Source organism: Cheilinus undulatus, linkage group 20 (genome assembly GCF_018320785.1).
Source record: "Cheilinus undulatus linkage group 20, ASM1832078v1, whole genome shotgun sequence".
NCBI classification, from domain to species: Eukaryota; Metazoa; Chordata; class Actinopteri; order Labriformes; family Labridae; genus Cheilinus; species Cheilinus undulatus.
Genome location: NC_054884.1, coordinates 32,795,946 through 32,823,833, shown reverse-complemented (window position 1 = coordinate 32,823,833; position 27,888 = coordinate 32,795,946). Strand labels below are relative to the sequence as shown.

At 39.3% G+C, this 27,888-nt stretch overlaps 2 protein-coding genes across 3 annotated transcripts in view; one reads left to right on the top strand and one right to left on the bottom strand.

Moving 5' to 3' along the window:
- LOC121528378 (dickkopf-related protein 3-like) overlaps positions 1-27,888 on the bottom strand; it is a 49,471-nt gene that overhangs the window by 19,950 nt on the left and 1,633 nt on the right. Inside the window, exons 1-4 of one of the 2 annotated variants that reach the window (XM_041815818.1) lie at positions 24,995-25,106; positions 21,040-21,166; positions 20,387-20,503; positions 15,849-15,925 (exon numbers count right to left, since the gene is read on the bottom strand). Coding sequence is in view for 1 of the 2 variants with exons in the window: in XM_041815817.1 (XP_041671751.1) it covers positions 15,849-15,925; positions 24,995-25,013 (96 nt within the window). In the remaining variant the exon portion in view is untranslated. Of the gene's footprint in view, positions 1-15,848; positions 15,926-20,386; positions 20,504-21,039; positions 21,167-24,994; positions 25,107-27,888 lie in introns of those variants that run through there. The other variant, XM_041815817.1, reaches the window with a different exon arrangement.
- LOC121528375 (plexin domain-containing protein 1-like) lies at positions 176-27,742 on the top strand. The gene is made up of 13 exons (XM_041815811.1): positions 176-681; positions 15,154-15,311; positions 22,669-22,812; positions 22,900-22,969; positions 23,736-23,858; positions 23,942-24,060; positions 24,147-24,234; positions 24,457-24,555; positions 24,643-24,724; positions 24,814-24,874; positions 24,958-25,081; positions 26,509-26,669; positions 26,776-27,742. The coding sequence occupies exons 1-13, from the start codon at positions 606-608 to the stop codon at positions 26,899-26,901; spliced, it is 1,431 nt and encodes a 476-aa protein (XP_041671745.1). The 5' UTR covers positions 176-605; the 3' UTR covers positions 26,902-27,742.

The window sequence follows — 27,888 nt, the reverse complement described above, 5'->3', positions numbered from 1 at the left end:
GAGAGGCTAATTATTTAAAAAACCTCTTCTGTTTAACATATCACTTTTGTTTTGGTTCAGCATGCTTCCACATGGGGGAGACATGCTCCTCCCAGCCCCAACACCCCTTTAAAGGTTGGGAAGTAGAAGGAAAAATGTAGAAATACCAAATATTTCCTCATTCTAGGAGTCTCGCAAAAATCTTTAAAGACTATAACACAGAGAGAAAAAGAGACCAGAAGAAAAACACAAGAGAGTGAAGAGCTCAAAATAATGGGGTTGGAGTAAAGGTGGTGCAGACAGAAAACAGCTCCTGACTCTGCAACACTTCACTGTCAACTCTTTTACTCTGATCATTCTATTTAACTAGAAGTAACTCTAAAGGGACAAAGAAGGACAAGAGCAAAGAAGAGAGACGCTCTGAGGACGGAGAAAAGCAGCAAGCCTTGGCTGAGGTGAGGAAGAAGCAGTTGTGTGGGAGAGCAGAGGCGAAGAGGAGCAGCTAAAGACGGGAGTGGAGGAGTAAGGCGCCCCATTCTTCCAGCAAAGTGAGAGAGGAAAAAGGAAAGAAGAAGAAGAAAGGAGCAATAAAGAGTTGGGGAAGGAGGGAGACGAGTCGGCTGGACATGGGGCTTTGTGCTGTTCTCCTCATCTGTCTCTCCCAGGCTGAGCTGGGCAGAGTCTGGGCTCAAGAGCATGGAGGTAAGTCTGTTCTCCCATGCCAACAGCAATCACACATGCATTTTTACATTTTAACAAGCCTGACAGACATTTTTTGTACAATATGCTGTCCAGGCTTTTTTAGAGCTTAGACAGCGTCTAAAACTCTAAATCAGGTTAAAGAAAATCTGACCTGATTTCTTGCTTCCAACCTTCTGACAGCTGTTTTCCTGCACTGTTTGTGCCTTTTGCATGAGTGGGTCTACTACTGCATGTGTAAGTTTAAAGCTCTCCTGACATTTGTTTAGGTTAGTCACAGGAAGCTTTAAAAACACCATGCAAAACTCTCGATTTTCTTTAGGTGCCATTCCAAACCTCCTTATTTCCGCTTACAAAAGCCAAGTATCTGGAGTTCATTTGTTTGAAAAATACAAATCATGTGATCGTAAATCCTGCGTTTGAGCAAATAAATGTTTGAGGTTAACCAATAAATTCAATTATGTCTTTAAATTTCATTCCTGCAAGTGGAACAAGTCAATGAGAACATCAGCAGGGAAGCTGGGAATACTCCAATTTGGGAAGTTTCTTCTTGTCCCTGTTGGTGCAAGGCAATAAATTCTAGTTTATAAGATATAATTACACATTTTCAAATTAGATATAGTGAAAGACAATCAATTTATATTGTTATAGTTTGTGTTAACGATGGTTAAAGAATAAAAGCCAGGCCAAATTCTCAATAAAAGACAGTTCACACTAACAGTTAAATGACAAGTAAAATCAACCAGAAATGTGAAGTCTAAACAGCAAGTTATCATTTTATTTACTTCAATTTTCCTGGAAGCATTTATATAACTGTTAAAAATCAATGCCCCTGTAAAAATTTCTCATTTTGTCACAAAAATCCTTTTAACTGAAACGGTGATGTACTACCAACCAAATAAACCTTGTGGGGTGACCAAGTAATAATGTGCTGTTCACGAACGAGCCTGTGCTACGAAACGGCTCGTTTATGTTAGCCGTGCTAGCTAGCTCCCATTTGAGTGTCAGTTTCCTTTCCTCCTTCCTTTGTCATTATTTAATCCACATTTAAAAAGTCAAACTGGTGCAAAGCGAAGAGCCGTTTGGGAGCCAAACGACCAGCTCTACTGAGCTGAGCCAATGATCTGGATCTCTTCAAAGAGACAGATTTGAGACGGACATCAGCTGAGGAAACCTGGGTAAGATCAGAGTTTAATGAGCTGAACTGTGACAAGACTGTACTGAACCAAACCGTACCGCTTCGTGGAAACGGACCATACATGCGCAGCTCGTCCAGGCTTTTAAAAAAATTCCTACCATCTGCTGTTTCTGTGTGACCTTTTAAAACTTCTCTTTTTGTTTTGTTGCCTGAACCAAACCAGACCACTTGGTGGAAACAGTCCATACAAGAGTGCTGTTGACTCTTCTCCTTTAGTCTTGAGGCAAAGGCTTTTGATCCATGTCTGCCACCATTTCTCTGTGAGCTTTACAAACATTTTTCCTTCATGCGTCACTACTTTGGGGACGTAAAAGTGGCCCAAGATTTTCTTTTTCTAAATTCGACCAGTTAAACAGCACAAACTTTGACATTTTGATACCGCTTCTCAACACAGAAATCTTTTCCTGCCCCCCATCTGGCGTTCTTCACTGTGACATACAGTTATCTGTAAACAACCTATAGTGAAAACCATTTATTATTTCTTTATAGAAAAAAAGGTCCAGATTTACATGATGTATCACCAATTAGCTAAAAATATCAAGGTATCATCATTTCTGGCCCAGCCCTAATTTCTCTATTGACTTTAGACATCTGAAACTGTCCAACCACTGTATTCTTGGTTGTCTGGCATCACCTGTACACAGGTGTGCATCCTGTGTACTCCTCTAGCTTCCTGTATGTCAGTATGTATGCGCATGTATGTATTTTTGTTCTCCTTAGAGATGAATTATTTTTAGCCAGCCCCCGTTCTTCTGCTGCCTCTCCTCCTCCGACAATCAGCGATGCTCCAGTTTCTCTGGCCTCTCCTGTGGTCCCAGTTCCTCTGATCAGGGGCCTGGCACTGCAGAGGACAACCCGGCACACAGAGCAAAGACCAGGGAGACTTATCTGCTCCTAACATAAGATGACTTAGAGTCTAAAAAATGCCCATGCTCACTTTTAGGACTGAAAAAATGCACTAAACAGATGCAGCTTAATCAGTCTCCCCCTTGTGCGGCCACATTCCCACAGCATGATAACTCTGTCTTCCTGCTTGCTGACACCAGAAAGTAGATCAGGTCTTTGCTAAAAAGGTTTTGCTGGAAGCTCAGTGATACAGAGAAACCCTGAGTTCTCAATCACTGCAATTGAAGGGCATGTATTTGTAGGATCCACTCTTGTCTCATCAGTGACATTAGGGGAGTAATTAATAATCCAGTAGAGCAACATCAAAATGGTTCCATGACTTTTCTGCCAAAGGTCAGTACTGTTGTAGCTTTTTTTCAGCATAAATTAGTCTCAAATTTCACCAAATATGGCACAAAAATTCTACCTACATAACTGAATCCACTGATTATGAATCAATTTTATCAAACTTATATTTCTGTTAATCTAACTTATTGAGAGCAAATGCATGTGTCTGCCATGTGGGCTCTAAATTGTGACAAAAATCATTACATTTCCATGTTATGATCATTTGGACCCCAAAAACAACCTTTCAATAGTGCATCAAGCTTGTGTCAAGGTTCAGAGTGTTATAAAGAAGAAACAGGTCCTATTTATTTATGTTCAGTCAATAAAACTTTTCAATTAGGATGCAATATTGTGATAAACATCAAACTGTGAATTAAAATGCACTGTTTGTTTTACATCAGTGCAGCTGCACCCAGAGACTCTCCATTGGTACCAAAGCACACCTAACAAAATTCTTACCAGTGTTGTAGTACTTGAGTCCAGGACTCGAGTCCTAAATTTGGAGGACCCATGATTCAACTTGGACTTGAGCGCTGATGACTCGGACTTGGACTCAGACTCAAGCTTTAACTGTGTCAGGACTCGAGGATGAAGAGGAAGACTCAAACCTTTTTTGCTGAGCACTATTCTATTCTGTAATATTTATTGTTTTTGTGAGAGAAAACCTCTCATAACTGATCAGTGTTCACGCAGCGCCCGGTGTGCGTTCACCTGCATGCACGTTCATATGAGTCTAACCTGCTGTCTGTTAAAACAGCCAGAGGAGAGAGAGGAGGAGCGGGGGAGCTTGGATGACAGAGAGAGGAGCTGATAGGTTGATAGGTAGCTCAAACCTGTGGTTCTTCTCTGTATTCCTGCGGTAATCTTTACAAGAAATTAAACTAAAATGCAGCCAGCCTACCTTTGAATCGCTGAAAATCTCCATCAGCTGCTCAGACTGGACATATTTGCTGCTGTTGCTGCTGTGCAGCAATCCTCCTCAGTCTTTGACAGAGTGATAAAACTCTTAAACTCTTGTAGTGAGTCTCGTTAGTTAAAAATATCAATCCAACACTGAAATCTGTGTTAACATCGGCGAGATAACACTGATTGGTGAGCTAAATGAGGGGGCATACGGTAAAATTATGATGTGTTAAAAGACAACTTAGACTTCAGAGTATCGAAGGGGGAACAAGGTTAAGACCTTTCTATGATGTGTTCAAATGTCCCACTGAGAAAATTGGAATTTAGTTTTAGTGTGAAATCTGAATAAATCCGGTCATTTTAAAGGAGGAATATTTAGTATAAGATAGATGTAAAACATGAGTTCAGTTAAAAACATCTAATTTTTCCACCCTAAGTACTCAAATAATCCTTTAATATTACTGATATTACCGATAAAGAGTGTAACTGCTCCTTTAGCCCTTTGGAATAAAAAGTTGAAGAAATTCATACATTAATGAAACACATCAGTTTGGCCCACCTGGAAAGCTGGAATGGCTTAAAAATAATTAATAAATTAATTCAATTTGGCTCTAGGTTTTAGGTACTAGGGACTTGTCTAGTCGAACATGGGTAATGGGGACTCGACCCGGACTCAGGTAAATAGGACTCGACTCTGATTTTTCTTTGGCGACTCAGACTTGATTCGGACTTGAACACTAGGGACTCAGACTCGAGGTTTGGTGACTCGACTACAACACTGATTCTTACATAATGTTGCCTTGAATGTGTCATATATTGCTGAGATGGTCTGGTAAAAAAATGCTTACAACTTTGTGGGGCCAGTGTGCCTGGTGCCATACAGTGCTTTAAGCTACATGTTTAGAACGTTTACCATTACTTTAGCATGTCAGCATGCTAACATTTGTAAACACAACCACAGCTAAGCCTGGTTGGGATGAATTAACTGCTCTTCAGCACTTTGGTTAGACACATCAGCTGGATATGATTTAATACTAAACTGCTTTTATATGAGAGTCAGGGAATCAAACGTATTATAATTTATCCCAAGGGCTAAACAAATGATTGAACCAAATTTCTGTTGGGCCCAGCCAATAGTTGTGGCAACATTTCACTTAAAAACCACCAATATTGGTTCTACAGAGCAAAAGCTGAAGGATAACCAAAGTCGTTAAGATAAATTGTAAAATAAAGATATTTACTGCTTCCTGTAATTAATCAGAAGTATCAAAGGAAGTCGCTCTTCCCACTCACTTCTTTCTGCTTTGCAATGATGTAACTCAACTTTTTCAAAACCTCTGCTATGGGGTAACCGGACCATGAACATCCCACTGCTCCTGTTCCATGACCTGTAGAGTTCAGCAGGTCACCAAATCCCACTACAGCCCTGTACTTGGAGCTTTGTCAGCGAATCTGATCCTGCGTATGTCAATGGTCTAAAGTGTTTGGTATGGATTTGTAAAATAATCTGTTCTGAAAAATGCAACAGAATATAATAGAATATGACATCTGTAGTTTAAACAAAGAAACTCATTGGATATTTCATGGAATAATGAGACTCTTCACACTGAGTCTCACAAATGTAAGAGGTGAAACAACTTGCCATTAAAACTCAATTAAAAACTGTAGGGACCAAAATTTTGTTCTGCAATTCTTATTTTAAAAAAACAATGTTTGCACCATCCAGTTGCTGCCTTTAATGCCTGAAAGAATAGAGAAGCCACAAAGAAGAAACCAAATCTGACTTAGATAAGTGATGAGTTCAGTTTGAAGCAGTTATTGATGAGCACCAGAATATGCCACAATCCTTCTGACAGGCCACACTGACAAATAGTCGAGCTGGGCCTGACATGGAAGACGCCAACAAATGACTTCCATGGACTAAAAACGCCACAACAAAAACATTTGTCTATACCCATTTGAAACCAAGAGAAAATTGAGCCAAAGGGACTGAAAAGTGAAACGTAAAGTCCAACCCAGACGTCTTGTCATTAAATACAGTGTCAAACAGGGTTGTCATGTCCTGTTTGAGGAATTTAAAACTTTTTTTTGATGCAAGTAAACATCAAACAATATTGATACATGATTTCATAGGAGTAAAAGAAGTCCTGGGCAACCAATGTTGGGTACTTTTTTGACAAAACTGCAAGAAAACTCCAACAGACTGTCTAAATTGCACAAGTTTGTAGCATTTCAGTACCAAAGACAAAAAAAGGGATTGTCATCAAACATTACACATATACAAAGTTGTAGGTATTTACGAGTGTCTGTTCAGACTCTCTCTCTGTCAAACTGGACAAACAACCTCATACTATGACCACAGATGTCACAAACTGACATCACACATCTTATGTGTTTTAACCATGTTAAATGAGCTGAATCTTTGAAAACACCGTCCATTCATCAGTGAATCTATGAAGAATCTGTTACAGCTGCTGTCACAGAGTGATCGCTGGCTTAAATCCACAATATGTAAATTCCATCGTCAAGGGAATCTCAGTCAAAACAATAACAGAACATGACAAGTGAACATCAGAGCTGCTCCCTCTGCCCATCTCCTGTTTACTTCTCGTTTTAGACTAAAGACTGTTCAACAAAAATGACCCCCCATAAGGGGAATCTATTAAACAGTAAATCAACGTTTTTGTTTAATTGATGGATTTCACATAAGGAGGGAAAAAAGCTTCTAATGACGCCCACTGTGGTCTGTGTTTCAAACTACTCTCAAAGCATTATGGGATAGTTGGAAGGGCACTTTTAACAGCTTTTCTCCCTCATTATGATAAATTCATCCATGAACGGAGGAGAGGAGACCCAAGTTACAAAGAATGGTAAATGGTAAAAAGATTTGAGCTTGTAGAGTGATTTTCCAGTCTAACTCCAACAGCTTTTTACAAACTTTTCAAACTTACAACCATTCACTTCACATTCATCACTGATTGCATAGACTACTGAGTAAAGTGGTCATCAGTATCAGCTGATTCCGTTCATGTGCCACTTACACAGAAGTATAAGCAAATTTGAGTTTATTGTCTTGTTCAAGGACAGATCAACATGCAACTTTAGGAGCTAGGATACAACCCACGGCCTTCTGGTTGCAAGACAACTTTACCTACTGAGGCACAGCCTCAGTTTTTGGATCAAACATGCCTAAAAGTTCTGCACAGTACTGTATTTAACATATGAGCAGTCATTTTTTTATTAATATAGATGTAACAGTGTAAAAATTCTAATTAATGCAGTTGTAAAATGAGTAGAAAACAACATCTCTCCAAAATCTGACCACTTTCAGTTTCAGCCCAACGCCACAGATACTCATTTTAAGGTTGCACATAAGCACAAACACAATGCAGTAGTGTTTTATAGTGTTTTTTTATAATCTACCGCCATTCAATCTCTTATCAATTCCTCTCCTACACACCGATCTGTGAAATAGTGTTCTATTTTTACACTTTCTGACACTGTTATTCATTAAAATAACAGACACTGTGTTTTCTCAAAATCCAACCTTAGTCAAATAAACTGTACAAAGCCTAATAATAGCTTGAGAACGTCATCATTTCAGTGTAGCCTTAAAACCCAACTCCAGTAATCAAAACCTCAAATCCGTTAAACTGACAGAATTAATTTCTATGTGAATTTATTTGAAACATTTTTTGTGCAGAGGGGATTCAGACATGTCAGCAACTTTTGCCGTACTGTAAAATAATCTTCTGTTTGAAACTATAAATACTTCAGCAGTATAACAACAGACCATAAACTACAACAGGCCAACACCATCTGTAACCTGTAACGGTATGTCAACTTCACTTGAAACAGGGTATCAGCTCCAAACGTTGACACAAAAACAACTCCATGACAGAAAATCAAACATTTCTAAACTCAGAGCCTCGTCTATTCATCCATATTGATCCAAAGACTTCGTTTTTTTTCTTGCGTCTTCTTTATCGATCCAGCTGCCAGTGTTTGGGATTGTATGTTATGGTTACTGCCGCTCCTCTCAGTCTCAGGTGCCAAATGGCTGCCCTCCCACGCTATAAGCTTCAGGCTTGTTAAACACAAATTGCCCTTTTAAAATCCAACCACAGTGAAATAACTGCACTAAACAGCAACGACACGCTGACATATATGGCAGTGACCATGCAGTGTGATTAATGCTCCATTGATGATGTCTCTGCCAGATGACTGCAGGTGTTTTTGGTAATCCTTGTCCTTACACTAACCCTGTGCTTCACTTGCAAAAACACACAAAAGTGCTTAGTTAAAGGGTCACAACTGAAGCTGTATCTTGAGATTCAATCATCTCCTCTAAACACACAATGCCTTGCTTTCTTCAGTGTCCTCTTCTGTCTCTGGAGCAAAGATGTTTTCCCCCTGTTTCTTTTGCTGGACCGGAGGATAATTCCCCTTTCCTTTCTACGACCACATACATGCCTTCATGCCCTCCATGCATCCTTGATCGTGCTTGAACTTCAAAGTGTCGTGTGTTAACCACAAAAGGAGTTTATATTCAGAGGAAATTTATTTTTCATCCCTGGTCTTCATCCAGCTGAGCAGACTGTAAGACCATTTAGCTTTTGTCTCACTTGAGGAATGCAGCTTTTTTCTTTTGTCTTTCCTTGGTTTCCAGTTGTCAAATGCTGAATTCAAATGGAAAAATATCTGATCTGTTTAGTTGAGATGGCTGTCATCAGCATAAAAAATAATGGCAAAGAATAGTTTGAATTTTGGTAGATATTAGTGATGGGCTGTAAACCTGTATCAATGCTGCCACCATCATTCGGTTTTGAAATGGATTTTTCCTATACTGTCATCACCAGTTTAAATATTTGTATGGTTGGAGTGTGCAAACAAAAGAACACCTTTGCCATCTTTAGCTCTATGTGCAAGCGACAATAAGGTATATAAAGCAAGGTGAATGAAGGGTGATGTGTGAAAGACAACAGCTTATACTGACTCAACTGAGTCTCAGATTCCTGCATGTTTTGCTCTACAATTCAATCAATCCATTTTTGTTTGTACAGTCATAATTCCTCACTGAAGCGGCAAGGAAAAACCTTACTTAACAGGCAGAAACCTTGATGGACTCGTGCTGAACAGCCATCTGCTGCTTTGGGGTTGTAAAGGGATAGAAAGAGAAGGCTCATGGCAAAGAAAGAGAAGACGGATATGCAGAAAGAGAGAAGACTAAGATGCAAGAAATAAGAAGAGGGAGATGCTGGAATAGAAGGAGGAGAGGAGATAGATGCAGAAAGAGAGAAGAGGGAGATGCAGGGAAAAGGGAGCCAAATAAAGAGAAGAAAGGTGCAGGAAACAAGAAGTGGGAGATGCATGTAGAGAGAGAAAGGAGATTCAAGGGGGCGATGTAGAAGGATAAATCAGGTAAATGCAGAGATAACAGTTAGATGCATAGGGTTAGTAGAGGGAGTTGCAATAAAAGAAAAGGGAAAGATGCAGAAACAGAAATGAGAGCGATACAGAGAGTATGAAGAGGAAGCTACAGAGAGAGCAGAGGGAGATGCAGAAAGAAAGAGGAGGAAGAGAACAGGGAAGACAGCCAGTGGGGAGGAGAAAGAGTCAGTGTTGTGCAGGAAGGGGGAAGCGGGGCATACAAGCCAGACTGCAGGCTAGACTAAGAGCAGCCCCACACAAACCTGTCATACCGAGCTTTATTCTCCCCGGTGCTGGCTCCCTCGCCAGCAGGATGGACAACGTGAGGCTTTGGATTTCTAACCTTTGCTTGGACGACTGTATTTGCTGCTACAGAGGAGACTGCCAAACGTAATTTCGTTGTGTTTTTACAATGCAATGACAATAAACGACTATGTACTTTTGACAAAATGGCACCATGTCTTGTGTCATTTCCTAAAATAAAAATGTAGAACAGCAAACAGGATAACATTTACTCTCTCCTCTAAGAGTTTGACTGAACAGCAAGTTACAGTGAGTGTACTCACTTTGCAAACCGTCCCTGATCATTTTTATTTGTCTCTGAAAAGGCTCTGTCCTGGAATTAATAGACTTGGTTTGTTTTGAGTGCAGCACAGCACGAATTAAAAAAACACTCATAAACTTGTAAATTTGAGCAACTGTTTAAAGGTGTGTTTTCACTGATAACTCACTTGTTTATAGTCCAGGATGATCAAAAGAGGTGGGATGTGGCTGTGACTTGTGGTCAAAGAAGTAGCTCTAAAGATTGTATCGCCACACACTTGCCACTTAGCTGTAAAGTCAAGGTAATTCAGTGAAAATGATTTCATTTCCAACAAGTTCTGCTCTGATGAAAGTACCTATGTATGTTGTTTAAATACTTGTATTATGAAACAGCCACACCAAGAATTTGCGGTAGCAGGTAAACACAATCCATCAGAAAAGACACAAACCTCACATTCTCTAAGAAACTACAATGAGTCGGCAAGGACTTTAAAAAGCCTCTTTGTCCAATCTAATGCACCAGCATTAGTTAGTGTTTGAATTTTTAAAGAAGATAATATAATAGTGTTCACCCCAAAGACTTAAAAGCTTTAAAAATGCCATGATATAAATTTTAGGTCATACTGCCTACCTCTACTTGATATGTGATGTCAAATAATTAAAAAGGCAACAGAGCTACTGTATGTTTTTGAAAATGGACAAAGAGAGCAGAGATCAGGGGAATGAGAAACAGGCGTGTGGGAGACAGTAATAGGATGAATCAAGACAATCTGTGTATACCCATAGCACACTGTATACGGCTCACAATGCTGTGTCCTAGTTCAGTCTGACTCCCAACACCCACAAGGTTTGTTAGGTGGCTGCTGCAATGCAGACACATCTGAAAAAGCAGATACAAGAGACAGCGCTAACATGCAGATGCCACGTTCTCAAACCAGCTGTTGTGTATTTGTTAATCAAACAAAACAAGCCTGTTGGAGACAAATCATTTAGCATTTCAAGACACTTTGGTCTAAACAGCAGGAAATCCCATATTGTAAATTAGCAACATCCCAGCAGTTAACTGGAAAATTTAAATTTAAAGGACGGTCAGAATGATTTGCATGCGTTTTACTCAAATAAAAAGGCCTTTATTGTTTATATCTACATTTAAACCACAAGCCGTTCCACGGTAAATTTGTTACATCTGTCACTTAGGTCACTAGATTTCTGGGCCCCAATTCAAATTCACCAGGATGTTTTTCTGCTCCAGTTTGCGCACTCCCACTGCTAGTTCTTCATACACATGTGCCTGCCAGACCTGATGCTACTGAGGTCATCTTAACTTGAGTCTTTATGCAAAGTCCAACCCCACTCCTGATCTCTTCTTAGCCTTTTATTGCGTTGGAGGTTCATCCAGGCCCACATGCAGTTAGTTAGACAAGGTTAAAGATGTTTCAGGAAAGAAGACAAGCACTTAGGAAGTTCATAAAAGTGGACTTTTAAGACCTACAGAGCTAAAAGGGAAAAAAGAAGGATGTATGCACAGTCATGTGTATACTTTGGTCTTCTTCCAGCTCTTTCGAGCCTTCCTTCACCTTCGCCCCCTGCTTTTTGACGCCTCCTCAGCTGTTTAGTAATGATTCGTGCTGCCAATCTGACCCAATTAGGAGCCTCCTATACTGAAGCTGAGGAAATAGCTTCCACTGCACCGTAATCAGACAGGATTCCTCATTAGAGCCATCTCCCTTGTGTGTGTGACAACCTCTCTACGTTTCCCTCTCTTGTCCCATTTTGTTTCTGAAATCTTGTTATTCCACTGCCTGTCAATGCATTTTACTTTTTCAACAATGGAAAAGTCACTTTACCCTAAACATGTGCAACATAAAGTACCCCTTTGAGAAACAGCTTTAAAACCATATAAGAAAATCATTACTGTTTATCTCTGGAATGAAAATGCTTCTTAAAAATCTAGTCTGAGGAGACAACACACAGTAAAGTTCAATTAGAATATAAAGACAACAACATCTGAAGGGGATCCCAGTCAAATATGGACACTTTCTTTAAGATGAATGGAAGGGAGTGTGAACTGGATCAACCCCCAGTTCAGAGTGATCTAGTAATGATGTGCCATTCACAAATGAGTCTCTGCTTCGAAATGTCTCTTTAATGTGAGCCACAGTGGTTGTTGTCCTGTTTGAGTGCCAATTTCCTTTCCTTCATTCTTGTCCGTTTTTTGATCCACATTTAAAGAATGAAACTGGTACCAAATGAAGATCTGTTTGGGAGCCAAATGACCAGCTCAATTGAACTGATGAAATGATCAGGATCTCTTAAAAGAGACTGATTTCCTGTCACGAGTGACACTGGACGGACATCAGCTCAGCAAACACGGGTAAGATCAGAGCTTAACCATGGCAAAACTGGTCCAAACAAAACCACACCATTCCATGGAAACAGGGCATACACTCGTCCAGGCTTTAGACGGAGGCATTTTTAATTCCTGCCTGCTGCCGTTTCTCCAAGAGTTTTGTTCAAACTTTTTTTTGCCTGAATATTTAACTGCTTTTAAGACACAAAAGTAGCTTAAGAATTAAGAATGTTTACATTTTTGCACTTTGAATGCTTGGCCTAGTCGTAAACAGCACAAACATGAACTTTTTGGTGGTGTTCCTCTGTGCAGAAACTATTACCTGCCCCTCAAGGGGACTTCTTTGCTGCTGCACGACGTCATCTGCAAAGAACTATAAATGTTATCACTCCGCTCTCACTTGACGGTAGTGAATTTTCCTTCTGCATTCTCACAACACCTCACCCTAACCTTGCAAAGATGGACAGGCTAGATTCCATGTCTGTCATCAGTAGGGTCCATCTTGCAGATCTTTGAGCTGAAAAACGTGTTTTTTATCCAAACTAAACAACATATCTTTGTTAAAAGTAGATTAAAGACCATATTGCAAGTTTTTCCTTTGTGGAAAAGATGTTTTTGCTCTTCTATCAACTGGTTTCAGCAAGATCTGAATTTACCATCTGGCCCCACTGATAGTGAACAGCTGCCTGTCGAGGCCATGTTATGCAGCATCACACATCAAAAATTTAATGTTTTGCTGGTCCGATTTGCCCAATTTTTTTAGTAAAGTTCTGCCCTTCCCAAACTCCGTCTATGGGTTGTAAAATGGACTGTAAAATTAATGTAAAATATATGCCATGGATATGTGAAATAGTTTATATGGCAGGAAAAAATCTGAGAGTAAAAGTGAAAAATGTATGTTGATATACTAGGTGTTAAAGACATCTTAAAGCATGGATGTTGGTGCACCCTAACAGGGATAGGCCAAACTGAATCCCCTTTAAAACCGCAGTCCCTTTAACATTTCAATATTTGTAAAGATAAAAAGCTTTGTTCCCGTTCTAGGAAGATCTTGTCATCTTTAGACAGAATGACACCTTTTCCCATCTCTGGTCTGTAAGCTAAGCAAAGCTTACAAGCTGATGGTTCTTGTCACATAGTTTCTATAATAACACTAGAGTGGCATCAATTTTGTTAACTACCTCTGCTGGAAAATAAGACCAGGATACCATGCAACAGTTTTAACCACTCCAGGCAATCTCTGCATAATAAATACAAACTGCAGTAGGTCTAAATGCCATGTATACAATATCTCCATGCAATGTTGAGATGCCATTGCAACCACTTGTTCCAAAATAGAGACAGCATGTACTTCAAAAGTATGCAGACAACAAACATTACACCCATATGTAACTGTTTAACATCATGCTAGATAGCAAATGCTTTTAATCAGCTGAGACAACAGTCTCTTCTCTTCTGGTTTCCGACCTTCCAGCAGATTTTGGAGCCTTGCTGCAGGGGCTTGCCCTCATTCAGCCACAAGAGCACTGGTGAGGTCAATCACTGGTTTTTGGTGATAGAGTCTGGCTCACAGACGGCACTCAAGCTCATCCCAGAGGTGTTGGATGGGGCTTAACGTAACAAGGCATGTCATGTTCAATCCAGAAAAAGCCTCAGTAAACTGTTTAGACAAATCTGGGAGCAGACTGTTGTCTTATTTATCACTGAAAGATGAAGTATTACAGTTTTAGCTGAAACAAACAGACCCATCTGAAGCAAGAAAAACAGCCCCAGACCAAAAGTACAAACCAGCAGGATCCAACGGGGTGTGCACATAGTTCTGGTCATGTGTTGTAAACACAATTAAAAAGGAAGAGACTAAGAGGGGGTCTGAACCTCCGGCTGGCTCTTGACTGTCGCTTTTCTCAGGCTGATTATAACATGCTGTTATTGAAGCGCTCAGATCCATGAACAAACAGTTCTCATAAAATCAAGAGGTTTTCTCCCTTGGCTTGTTTCTCAGGAGGAAAACATCAGAGATTGTCACCCGGATGAGGGATCAGAGAGTTCTGCTGACCTCGCAACTATGTCAACCATAAATCTGTGCAAAACAGTGACTCATGGATCAGTTTACCACCAAAGAGAGGCCAATGTGAAGAAACATTAACATTTACCCATGATCTGTTGAGCAAATGACCGCAAACATATAAAAATGTAGTGCATTGTGTGCATTTACAGAAATTCTTTCACAATAAAGAGCACTGAAACCCAATGTGGCTTTCATGCTTTAAAAAGAGTTTCAGACACTTTTTGCTCAGCCAAAAACCCAATGCCAGTTTAAATGCAGACATTTAAAGAAAAAATCTCCCTATTTCTGCATAACAGATGTAAAGAAAATGCACTCCGGATATTTTTTCTGTCTTTGTCAGAGTTATTGCTCCAAGACTGCAGAACATGGATTTAATTTTCTGTGGACATGTCTGTCTGCTAATGATATCCATTAATGTGACTAATGCCGAACAGATGTGACCACAGACTTTAAAAGCAAAAACTGTTGCCGTTGCATCTAAAAACAACACTGAAGAAATAATTTAAGAGATATTTTCACACTTTTTAAAATCACAAGTAGAATTTAATGACCATGCTTGTCGAAGACGATGTGAATTTAATATTTGCTGCTTCATTTGTCGGAAACAAACGTGGCAGAGTGCATTAAGTCTGAACTACAGATTTAAAAGCACCTCAGTTAGAATATAAATCTATTTTGAAAGGAACCTTCTACTTCTAGGATTAAATATATCAATACTGATCAGTTCTCATGATGCTTGTCTTTTTCTAGATGCACTGAGTCGATCTAATCTGTGGACGGATGGGTACCTGACTACATTTCACAGAACCAAGAGAGACCAGAAGACCCCACAGAGAGGAGCCCAGCAGTCTACTGGTGGAAGAGGACTTGATATCAGCACCCTGCCTGGCAATGTCACCCAAATTGTGGTGAGAAACTAAAAGCATCACTGTTGTAAGGATAAATGATGTGCTAGCTTGATGCTAATACTAACCACAATTACACAACAGGCTGCTGATGGACGTCTCCTATTGCTTGCTAACATTTCACTTTTTAAGTCTGTTGTGGTCATCTCTCGTCAACCCCTCATAAAGACAGGGATGTTGTTGCCAGAGCTCAACAAACTCCTACTCTGTCTCATAGTTCCATCTTGCAGCACCAACTACATCAATCATCTTTTGCTTTACTGTTTTGTTTGTTTACACTCATGACTTTTGGGCGTGAGAGGGTTCTGTGCTCTTACTGGTCTATGTATGGTAGAACAAACTGTAGGCGGAAAGAAAAATCAAACATGACAGACTATCCCAGATGCCCTTGATTGTTGTCCCTTAACCTTACATCGGCTGGATCAGGCTGTAATTGTACTTAAAACATCAGCAATCATGCTTACATCCCTGCATAAGAGCAAAACAAAGGCCAAAATGACCATAATGACCAAAACAAATACTTTCTTTGGACATACTTACTTCATCCCTCAGCCTTTTGTTCCTCTCCTGCTTCCACACTTCCCTTGCCCTTCTCTTCCTGTTTCTCCAGCATCCTCCTGTGAGATGAAGAGTGGCAGACAAGTGCATATAAGCATCTGAAAACAAGATTCTGTGATCAATTTGAAGAGATGATATGCATCTCAAAGTTAATGTGGTTGTAATCTGTTAGGTTTTTAGGCCAAAGAATGTTGGTTGGTCCTCCTTCTGGAGTTCTACTTGTAACAATCTGTCATTGTGGGCCTAGATACAGAATCCCTACATGGGCAGGGGTTGTGTCATCCTCCCTTACAGGTAGCAGGAATAATGGTTAGAGAGGAAGGACTTCAAGAGGATTAAAAGATATGTGTGAACTTCTCATTATATCATGAGAAAGCTACATATCAGGAATGAGTCTTTGGTCCAAGAGCTGTAAACACAGAGCTTAAAACAACAAACCCAGAGTGTTTTCACCTTAGTTTTTTTTATCATTATCTCTAAATTGGGTTATGGTTAGGATATTCAGGGTTACACCATGCTTTAAAAACAATTTAAGATGAATCCTTATCTTAGTGTTGCAAGACCTTTTAAAATCCCAAACAAAGAAAATGAATAGCATTTCATTTTTGCAGCCCCTAGTATCAGGGTTTTATGATTTCATAGTTGACTCATTGGCTTTGGTTCTCCCAATTTTAAAAGAGTTTTGCCCACCTCTGGGTCAATCATCCCTTCCCCTGCCAACCAACCCCTGCCTTTTCCTCTAAAAGTCAAATTTTTTGCATTTCTGTATTTTCCTCTCTAACATGGGTAAACTCTGCCATAAATGATGCTGTAAATGCCATTGTAGATGTCATGAAATGTCAAGTGAAAACAAATGCCACCAAAAAAGAAAAATAAAGAATCTTGCAACAGACAATTTGATAAAATATTTAAAGATGTCCTATTGCATCTAAAATTCAGAACTTGTCCCAAATTAGCAATTGAACAAATGAGACAAGTATAAAAGAGACTTTTAAAAATCATATTCAAGACTTTTAAGACTATTTAAGGATCAGGGCAACTCCTGCACTTTTGACTGTTGCTATATTAATATTCAAAATTTTCCAAACTAAGCATTTAAGTCCTCTGTATTTTTAAGACAAGTGAGTTCTTGTTTTCAGCTGGAAGGCAGAGGTTCTCCTTTCTGTTTAACAGCAGTATATATAACCATTAAAGATAAAATGTAAGTAACATGCTTATCAGCTACACAGCTGCCTTCGCTATCCCATATCAGAAACATGGTTTAAATCCATGTCTGGGTAACGTATTTTAGAACAAAAATCCTGTGTAGGGGTCTTATATAATCTATTGATGGCACCTACAGCCAATACTTCAGGGTTCAAATGAGGCTAAACTCTTGGAACATAGTGTACATAATGCTGTTCAATATAGATGTCTTGGAACAAAAGTTGCAGCCAGTTACGCATTTTTCAGTCAGTAGTATATCAATGCCAGCAGAAAAAGGACAATTTCACCTCTTTTTAATGGTTTGCAGAGCAAAATCTTACTTGAATATTAGCATATTTGTATAATTGTTTAATTGTTTGTGTCTTTACTCTTCCCTTGTACAAAGGAAAATCTCTGATGATGTGTTTAGCTCATGGCACACCCATCAAACATTTTCCAATAAACACAAACAAACAGATACTTGTTTGTGGTGCCATGGCTGTCTGGCTGTCTGTCATGAATGGAAATTTTTTTGAAGTTGTTTGGACGGACTTGACATGTTCGTTTGGTGTTCATCCATGTTTGATTAAATTTGGTCAGTTTGCCATGCTTTCAAATGGACAATTGCTGCGACAGCAGGCATATAGTTTGTTTATCCACAATAACACAGCTCAAGCAAGCCTGGTGATAGCGGTTAACTTACTTGACTAAAAAGGTGCTTGCTGTCTTTGAGATGCAAAGCCTTCAATCAGTATTTTGACATCTTATTAGTGCTGTTGCATTTGCTAACTGTCTGTAGTGACGCTCTTGTGAAAAATGAGAAGAAGTCACACAACCAGATCCTCTTGTTTTGTGTTCTACTGAATCCTCTAACTTTCTCAACTTTTCTGACTGTTTTGAAACAGAACCTGGTCGTTCAAGGAAATATATCCAATGAGCAACACCCATGGAGTACCCAGAGGCATGATTTTACATAAAAGGGCATGTTGTCTCAAATGTTGGCATAACAGATTTTGTTACTTAACTTTGTTTCACTTTCAACATGCCAAGCAAAACCAGCATGTTTCCATTTCTGGATCTCAGACTGGTCTTTAAAGACTGGTGGGAAGAAATCAAAACAAATCTATATTCTCCCCTTATAATTAATTATGTGTCTTCTATGTTAGAAGACATCCAGTCAGTCTGCACCAGGAAGTAAACTGGGTACTAAATTAAAACCATCTTTAATTCCCATTTTGAGATCATTTCTGAAGTCAGCTGTTGGACTTGCTCAGTTTGGTGCTTTGTTTAGCTTGGACTTGTTTGATCTGTGCGCCATGGGCAGTTAGACATGATGACACATTCTACAAGAAAACTGCCAACATTATGATGTTCCTCACTGGAGGAAAATGGTCGGTTTGTTGGCCAAGGGCTCTTGGCGAACATTGTGTTTGGGTTACAAGTTTGGCTGAAGAATGTACTGAAGAAATGCTAATGCAGCTTAAATTTATCTCTGCTCTAATCCTGTGGTCATGGATGGGGATGGTTACATTTAAAAGCATGGGCCATTCCAGCTTTAATGGAAGTGTTTTTAAACTGAAGATTAAGCCTAGAAGGGTTGAGTTTGACTGGTTGGCTTGATCTAGTTAACCTGCACTACCTTGGACTCAAAGAGAGATCATAATTTAGTATGCTTACATGCAGTTTGAAAAGTTGAATTACTGTGTTAGTCTGCCTGAAACTGGACTTTTAAAATCACGGTAAACAAGTTAAGCTCACTTCATGCAAAATGACAGTTGCAGCTGTGTAAAAAGAGAATTTTAGAAATGTTTGCAAATTTATAAAAAAAGACAAACAAACAAACAAAACACAAAAATATAACATGACATAACTATCCCCATGGTGACATATCATAATTTCCCATACCCAATCTTTTTTCCCTCCAGTATCTTCTATTCATTTAGAGCAAATAGGGCTGAAACTTTATCTCATTTATTCGACAAGTTCTATTTTTAAAGGGGACATATAATGCAAAAATCATTTTTTCAGGCTTTTCTAACAAAAAAAAGTGCCTCTGGCCTGTCCACAATCTCCTCAAATACCAGAAAAATCAATTCCCTTCCACCCTCTCTTTCTCTACCTTTCAGAAAATGTGTGCTTGGATAAAACTTGGATAAAAATGTCTGCAACATTGTAACATCAGGAGTGCCACATCCATTTCCTGAGAGGGGTGTGGTCAGGGGCGGAGTCAGACAGCTCACAAACATTTAAAGTCACAGACACAGAAACAGAGGGCTCTTTAGACATGCAAAAATCCTATACTCGAGTGTTTTTTCAGCAACAAACTTCACAGGCGGGTTTTCGGGACCTCTGAGAACAATATAAACTTGTCTTAAAAGGGTAAAATATGTCCCCTTTAAGATAGCCAGTCCATATTGTCTTTTTCTTTATTCACATGTACGACCCCACATTCCTCTCTTCTTTGATTTTTTTTTCTTTTAGAGCACAACACCACTTGCATCTCACAAACTGATTCTGATTCTATGACTGATGCCGCTTGACCCACCTCCCTGGCGACCTATGAACTCATGCACTGCCACAAAGCCAGGCGTGATATCAGCATACAGCTGTAGTGTCACTGTTCTGTGTGCCAACACAGAACAAGATTCTTGTTGCATAGTCTGACTTAGTGCGATCATTAAAGTAAAAAATAATTGTTCAATCTGATCCGGCCGGTAAGGCGTTGAAGCGTTGATTTTTAAGTTGGTTGTTTTGCCACAAATGTCATACATGTGTTTATAATCCAGGATACTTGATTATAAAAAAAATGCAGGTTTTCAGACAAAGAGCTCCATCTGATATGAGATAATGACTGAAGTACTGACTGTGTTAATCCAGCTACACAAAAGTATGTAGTCAAAGATAGATTATATAAACCTTGGCCTGGCTCTGGGTGTTTTATTTTAAAAATACTGGGCTGAAAGGTCAATCAAGGTAATCGTTTGAAAGCTCTGCCAAGCCACAGAAGCTCTGAGTGGAGGTTTTTGTTGTTAGATTCCTGTCAGGTGGACATTTCCTGAGCCATTTTTTCCATTCAAGGATTTTTACATCTGTGTGTCAGTGTGTTTCAGTGTGTATGATGAGGATTAATTTGTGTCTTTGGTCCCTAGACTCTTCTTACACTTGAACCAGTCTCGGTAAAATTCAACCCAAATAAACTGCCTTGTACTTTTTTTCACTTTTCTCTCAGTTTAAATTGAAAACAGATGACAGCCTCGTCCTGCCAACTTACAGTGTTTGTTTAAGCGTGGATGTGCGTGAGTCTGTGCGCGTGTGCGCTCTTGTGAATGACTCACTTGGACAAGATCACCCATAGCTCTGTTGTACTGCCGCTGTTGACTTTTTAGGAGGGAGGTCTGATCCCAATTTCCAAGACTTTCGTCCAATGGGAATCTTTTCAATAAACCAGTCAGCTGTGAGGGAAAAAAGTATATGATTACTCCCCTCTCCTCACCTAGAAACCCCCTGCATACACACTCTCCCACTAGAAAACACCGGCTGGTGTCAGGCAGTGGAGATGGGAGAAAAAAGTGGGTCACTTGCTGTATATGGAGCAGCCGGAGAGGCAGTGAGAGTGCTGCATTTAACTGCTCCACTTTCTGAGCCCACACTAAACCCCAGAACCATTGCTCTCTGTCACCTTGAACTGTGGCATACATTAATAATGCCATCAAGGATGGAGATCTGTACAGGATGCTCCATCTGTCTGTGTTATAAGTAAACAGCACCTCCAAGTGGAATCATATGGACAAAAACAAGAGATGTGTACTGGGGTGCTCCCCAATAACCCCTTAACACATAAATGCCTCATCTATAAACCTTGCTTCATTAGCTGAATGTCTGTGATCGTATTTGCTCCTATTCTGATGTTTTCCTGTAATATAAGAAACAAAGAAAAGGTGAGAAAGTCTTAAGAAGTTTATTTTGTGTAACACCTATCTTTCTTTACCTTAAAACTTCTTATCGTCATCCTGAATCTTTAGCAGCCTGCAAACCCTGGACTTGGAGCCACTCTTTAGTTTGACATCCAGTCTAATGTTCTGTGTTTCACCACTGATCAAGTCAAGAGAAAATGGCTGAAAAAGAGAAAAAAAAAACAAGTAAAATATGATAAATCTTCAAATGCTATTGCTATCTCTTTCTCTATTGCAATATGAAAAATAGAGAAAGTCATCAAAAAAAGGTGAACCCAGAAGTCATGAATTATTTTGGTCTTCATTCTATTTTCCTGAAAGGCCCACATTATACTGGGAAAAAATATAATGTGCAAAACTATTTTTTAACCTTGAGATAATATGTGATAACTATGGGACGATTTGCCAAATCAAGCCATTTCTGCCTCAAAAAGGCAGCTAAAAATTGTATTTCAAGGTATAAAACACAGCTGAAATTGCTTGTAAGAAGTAAAAAAAAAAAATCTGCTAATAAAACATGCAGAACTTTGCATGTAATGTGTCTTGAAATTGAATTTGCTAGTAAACCTCAAATCAAGCTACTCAACAAGCAAGTCTTGCTTTGTTCACAGGTGCATATATATAATTTTTCTGAGCAATTCAGCAATTAAGATGTTACCTTATGCTCGGTCTGATACGTTTGATGAATTTCAATTCAAATAAATGCAATATATCTTATTAACTTAAAAATAAAAATATATATTGGCTAATATTGACTCTTCATGCATCCAAATTAACATCTTTTAAGCACTAAATTTAAAGCAATTACTCTGAGAGTAGCAGAGTATGGAAATTTAGACTTGCTGAGTGAGAATGGATTACTTTTTTGTATGAACATTTTTTGTTCTAATTGCAATAAAGTCAGAGTTTTGCAGTGTGTTTACTGTGGAAGCTTATATTGTGATAATTATACAACTGTGATTTATTGTGCAGCCCTAGTAGACACACACATTTATCCTACCTTTATCTTAAATACATTGCCAAAAGTATAACTGAAATAAAAACTTCAATAATCCCCCAGCACTGGTGGACACTAGTAGAAAACTGGGGATAGAGAGAGTATCCCGTGGAGTGGCCTCCATGGTGGATGCTCTGCTAGGGCATCGATCCCCCATTCTCACATTTTTAAATGCAACTTCAACAACAATACAAAAATATTTTTAACAAGATGAAAGGCATGTACAAATGTCATCAGGATGGAGAGACAGCTGTTGCCAGAAGACTGACTCAGCTGTACATTGTAATTATTAAAACTATGAGCCAGCAAAACTTCAAAACTCTTGGCTGTCATGTTGTTCATATGCTCTCCACATGAACACACAGACACAGTCAGCAAGTGGTTATAGCTTTGATAATGTTATAGCTTTTTCAATACACCTATAAGTTGGCTTTTCTCCAACTAAGTTAGGCAAAACTTCAATCACTTGCTGATTTATTTGTAAAATGGTCGATAGGAATCTCCCTCTATTAAACATTGCAGGCATAACTTGTATCTTTTACAAACTGCAAAGCAATTCAGAAATTTCCTTAGAGGACATCACTGCCTGTAAATGCCGCAAAATAATATAAACTGTTAGGTTATTGTTAATCCAAATTAATGGATTGTGTATATTTTCTTCTCTCAGGAGGACTCCACTAAGTACTACACATGGCAGAGTTTTGGTCCAACAGACAGACGGACTAAAGAGTTGTGGGTAGATCAGAACGCCCTGCACCAGAGTCAAGTCCAAATTCACGGCATCCTGTCCAATGCACACCAGCGTGCAGCGGTGAGATAAACACAAACGCACACATAAACACACACAGAACAATCTCATTTAACACCTAAACATATGTGATGTTTGGTGTTTCAACAGAGGGTGGCACTCTCTTTTGATTTCCCATTTTATGGACACAACTTGAGGCAAGTCATCGTGGCGACTGGTGGTGAGTCTCCTCTGTTAACATAGCAACACTCCAGTTTTACTGTTCCAATCAGGAGATCAAACGTCAACCAGTGTGCTGAAGGAGATTTTGTCCTACCCTGGGGAAATATGCAGGCATAATATGGGCTGTAATAAATCAGATTAATTGTATATGGCTTCTTTTTTTTTGAGGATTTTAATTGCTTAAAGGTTTAGCGTGCATGTCCCACATTTTAACCCAAAAGACAATAACCATGGTTAATCCGGCTGTCCTGGTTCAGATGCACAAAAAGGCTGCAATGCTACTAAAATGCCAAGAAAATGAAAAAGATACTCACTTTTACATATTTGTTTTGTTTTTCCCCCTAATATTTAATATTACATGTTTTCTGAATTTAAAAATATGTCTTGTCTCGGTGTTTGTTAAGTTTAGGCGATAACTTTGCTACATTAAAGAAAGATTGAAGCTTGGCCAAAGATGATTCATCTGCGGGATACAGACATTTATCTTTTAAACAAGCATGCCATAAAAAAATACTATTGTGGGACACTCTAATACTAAATTGTGGCACAAGTATCAGTGAATGGCAATGCAATAAAGCAGGGTTACACAGGATTTGGGGGTAGGAAAGAGGAGAAGAAAAGCTGTCTTATGTATTGGACCACCCAGTTGAAAAAGGCTCTAATTTATAATAACTCAGGAGGAAGCTCTGCTCTTAAATTTTGCTATATAGCATCCCTGAACTGGGTTTTTCATTCAACATGTGTCTCTGCCCCCTCTCCACCAGGTTTTATGTACATGGGAGACATCACTCATCGAATGCTGACTGCCACACAGTACATCGCTCCCCTCATGGCCAACTTTGACCCTGGCTACTCCAAAAACTCAACAGTGAGGTTTTCTGACAACGGTAAGCAGGGGTTCCTCAAGGAAAGAGTCTGGGTCCTCCTGATTCTTCCTGACCTTCACATGTCTGTGTCCCGTCCTGTTCAGGTAATCTGTTTGTGGTGCAGTGGGACAACGTGAGGTTACATGACCAAGCTGCTGAGGGGCCCTTTACTTTCCAGGCGGTCCTACACAAAAATGGAAGCGTTGTTTTCAACTACAGACAGGTACATTACAAAATCAGTCTCCTTCTCTAGCAGCATACATTAGATCAGTTTCCAATTACCAAATAAACACTGGTTTTATCTTTTAGATTCCTATGTCAGTGGAGAGGATTGATGCCAAGGATCATCCAGTGAAAGTAGGACTGTCTGAAGCTTTCATGATGCCAATTCAGTCAGGTCAGTTCTTTGAAGAAATTATTTTCTGGCAAGATGGTATTGTTTCTTCTTACTTATATTTTCAGTAACAATTTATTTAAGTTTAAAAAGTAGGTTCACAGAGATTTAACTTATTGAATTTACAGTCTTACTGATTAATGGCATCAATGTTTGAAAGTCTGATATCTTGGTACACATGTTTAAACTAGATGAAGTTATACTTACATTTCCTATTCTGTCTAGAAAAGGGGGAGCAATTTACCATCTATGAGTACCATCGTGTTGAGATAAACTTCACAAAGATTGTAAGCGGCTCTGCTTTCGAGTTCACACCTCTTCCCAGTAAGTATTATAAACTGACTTTTACACAGTGAAACCCTTATTCATCATCTCTTAAACTCCAGAACCTTCTCTGTCTGCTTCCTCCAGCTTGTATCCAACACAAATCCTGTGATCTCTGCTTATCATCCAACCTGACAACCGACTGCGGCTGGTGTAACACACTTCAACGGTAGGGTGGCAATTTGGCTGACTTATCGGGGGATGAAATCGTAGAGGACCTGGATAATTTCATGTCATTTTGTTCTTGCTGAGTTTCAGATGCTCTGATGGGATTGATAGGCATAGACAGGAGTGGCTACAATACAACTGTACCGCTGAGGTGAGAAACAGTCCTACTCATACAGCAGAGAGAAAGAGAACCTGTTTGTAGTTTTTGAGTGATTATTGTGGCTGTTCGATCAGGCAAAAAGCACATGTGATGAATACAACCCGGTCCTACCTGAGGGATCAACGGGCATCGTCAACCTCTCCTCTCCAGGTCCAACACCAACATCAGCCGTGCTCAGAGATCATCCTGTCACTCGAGGTAAGAGCAATCTGAAGTAGATTCTAGAAGAAAACAAAGATAAGTTCATGATTCCAAGATTTAAAAACTCCAGTGCCAAGTGTGTTATCAGTATTAGTTTAGTATCTTGATACTGAAACGAAACTTGAAACTGAAACAATACTGGTTTGATACTCAACACCTTCTGGATCAGAAAAAGGATGTCCACAAGGGGTGGTCAGATTTTCAAAGTGACAGTTACTAACAACCTTAAATGTAAAAAATACATCTAAAATAACCATCCATCCATTTTCAATACCACTTATCCCATTGGGGATCACAAGGGAGCTAGAGCCTACCTCAGCTGGCATTGGGCGAGAGGTGGGGTACACCCGGGACTGGTCGCCAGTCAATAGCAGGGTTGACATGTAGATGCAAACAACCAGGCATGCTCACATTCACACCTATGGTCAATTTAGAGTCACCAATCATGGGGAAACATGCAAACTGCACAGAAAGGCCCTGACTGGGAAGAGAACCAGGGACCTTCTTGCTGTGAGGCAACAGCGCTAACCCCTGCGCTGCCATGCAGCCCATATAGATAATATTTTACTTATTTTACTTATATCAGCTCATTTTTTTGTCTATAGACACGTTTTGTTGCTGCACAGCGAGCTCACATGCTAACCTGTTGTGTTTTGTGCAGTTTTGTGCTCCTTAGAAGGGTCTGTGTGATTTTCACCGAGGTTTTCAGTGAGCTTTGAAGTGTTAGCTTGCTGCTACGGTACTGTTTCATAGAATCTTTACCATTCAGGTTCAATAAAGCAATTGATTTGCTGTCAGTGTCTAAAGTAGCTCACTTTGAGAATGACATTTAAATGAACCTCTTCAGATCATTTGTTAATGCTGTTGGATGATTGCTTGTGTGTCTCTCCAACCATTTCTTTGTTGGCACATCTGGCTTTGTTGTAATTGGTCCACGTGTTCCCAGACATCATAAACTATTTTGGTACAATGTTTTCATTAGCAGAAGAAAAAGGCTAAAGTCATTAAAAGGATCCAAGTTGTAGTAAAGCTAAATCATGCTTTATCTGTCCCATTGAGTTCTATAAAATATGCATGAGGACTGTTTTATGGCTTCTTTTCCAATTTAATGGCTGATTGGTATTGATTTTGTTGTGTTTTTTGTCAGAGTTTAATATGCATCCAGATAATGTGGCACAGATTATTGATAAATGTTTTTTCTCTTTCATTTTTCATCTGTTTTCCTTTGTGTCTCGTGTGCTGAATTGAGTCATGTCTAAACATCACTGAGCAGCACTAAGCCATGTTATGTATCTTCTAATAAAGACAATGTTGTGGTGGTACCACTCCTAAAAGTTGTTGTTATTCGATATCACCTCAGCCAGCCTTTTCTTAATGCAGTGCTGATTTAACTTGCACTAAAAATCTGCTTTCCTTCCTTCCAGATTTAGACACAAGTCCTCCAAACCCTAAGGGGATAACAGAGAACACAGCCATCATAGCAGGTGTAGTGGCTGCACTAGTTCTGCTAGTAGCTCTGACCTTACTGGCTGTCTATTACATTAACACACATCCCACAGTGGCTCCACCATTCTACCTCATGCAGGTGAGTAAAGAAAAAAGTACATCAGCATATTTAGAGCTATTGCATATGCAAACTCATGTTTTTCTTCACTGCCTGGCTGTTTACAACTTCTTTCTGTGATTTGTAGCGACGCACCAATAACTACTGGCCGTCTATGAAGTTTCGTAACCAAGGCTGCCACTCCAATTACGCTGAAGTCGAGCTGGGAGGTCATGAAAAGGAAGGGTTCATTGAAGCTGAGCAGTGCTGTTAAGGATGCTGGACTTGCAGGACTCAGAAAGAGGCAGGAAGGACACCAACTAAAGGATTGTAAAGGGGATGAAAATGGACAATCAGGCCGACCATCAACAAAAGAGATTCTCTTCTCCGACTTTGGCGGCTGGACAGTTTTTTACCTTAACTGCTCTTGTAGGTCTTGCCTGTTTTCTCTGTGTCCTTTGCTTTTTACAAACACAGAGATTTTGCCATGTTACCCACAGGTTGGAGGGTCTGAGTTAGAGGAAGCTGAATGTACAGAACTGATGTGATGTTACTACAAAACCCATCAATGCGAGGGGATGTCAGGGAATGAATCAAACAAGCCTTCATACTGCAAACCAATGTAAAGCTCTATGTAACTTTGTGTTTCATTGTCAGTTTATGGACTTATTTTTGTTTCAAGAAACTTCCATGTGACGAGTGGCTGGTTCATAAGTGTTATCTCTCTCTCTGTGGTCTTCAATATTTACAGATATTTAGCAGTATAACTGTTTAGTGATAAAAATGATCATCCTGGACCTCTAAAGAAAAAAAAATATTATTTGAATGAGTTTTATTAGAGGCATCAAGTTATGAGAATTTTGTTTGAACTTTTCCGTTGAAGTGTCTCCAAATAAAAACTGGTGGTGAGTGTCGATATCAATCTTGTACTAAGTGATTGATCTTGACTGTATATTAAGACTTGGCAGATATATACTGGAAGAAGTATGGAGGTGAGTGATATTAAGTCACAAACTTGTATTTGTTGGATGAAACTGCTTTAAACATGTAGCATTACTACATATCAATGCCACAGGGCAAAAAATAGGCTTAAATTTACTGAATATTGACAAAATTCTGACCCTGAACATTATTCATTCCTTTAATATCCTTATTTTTTAACTCCTTAATTTGTGAATGTGTTGAATGTGTAAAATGTGTTAGTTGACTGAATATTCGGGTGCCTTCACATGGTGTTTCTCATCCAGGGTGCCGGTCTCTA

What these genes read in the sequence shown, in the direction of transcription:
- LOC121528375 (XM_041815811.1), top strand. Translation starts at nt 606, where the DNA reads ATGGGGCTTTGTGCTGTTCTCCTCATCTGTCTCTCCCAGGCTGAGCTG. An exon ending in AGTCATCGTGGCGACTGGTG is followed by an intron (nt 22,970 to 23,735) that starts GTGAGTCTCCTC and finishes CCTCTCCACCAG; the next exon opens with GTTTTATGTACATGGGAGAC. An exon ending in TTGTTTTCAACTACAGACAG is followed by an intron (nt 24,061 to 24,146) that starts GTACATTACAAA and finishes TTTATCTTTTAG; the next exon opens with ATTCCTATGTCAGTGGAGAG.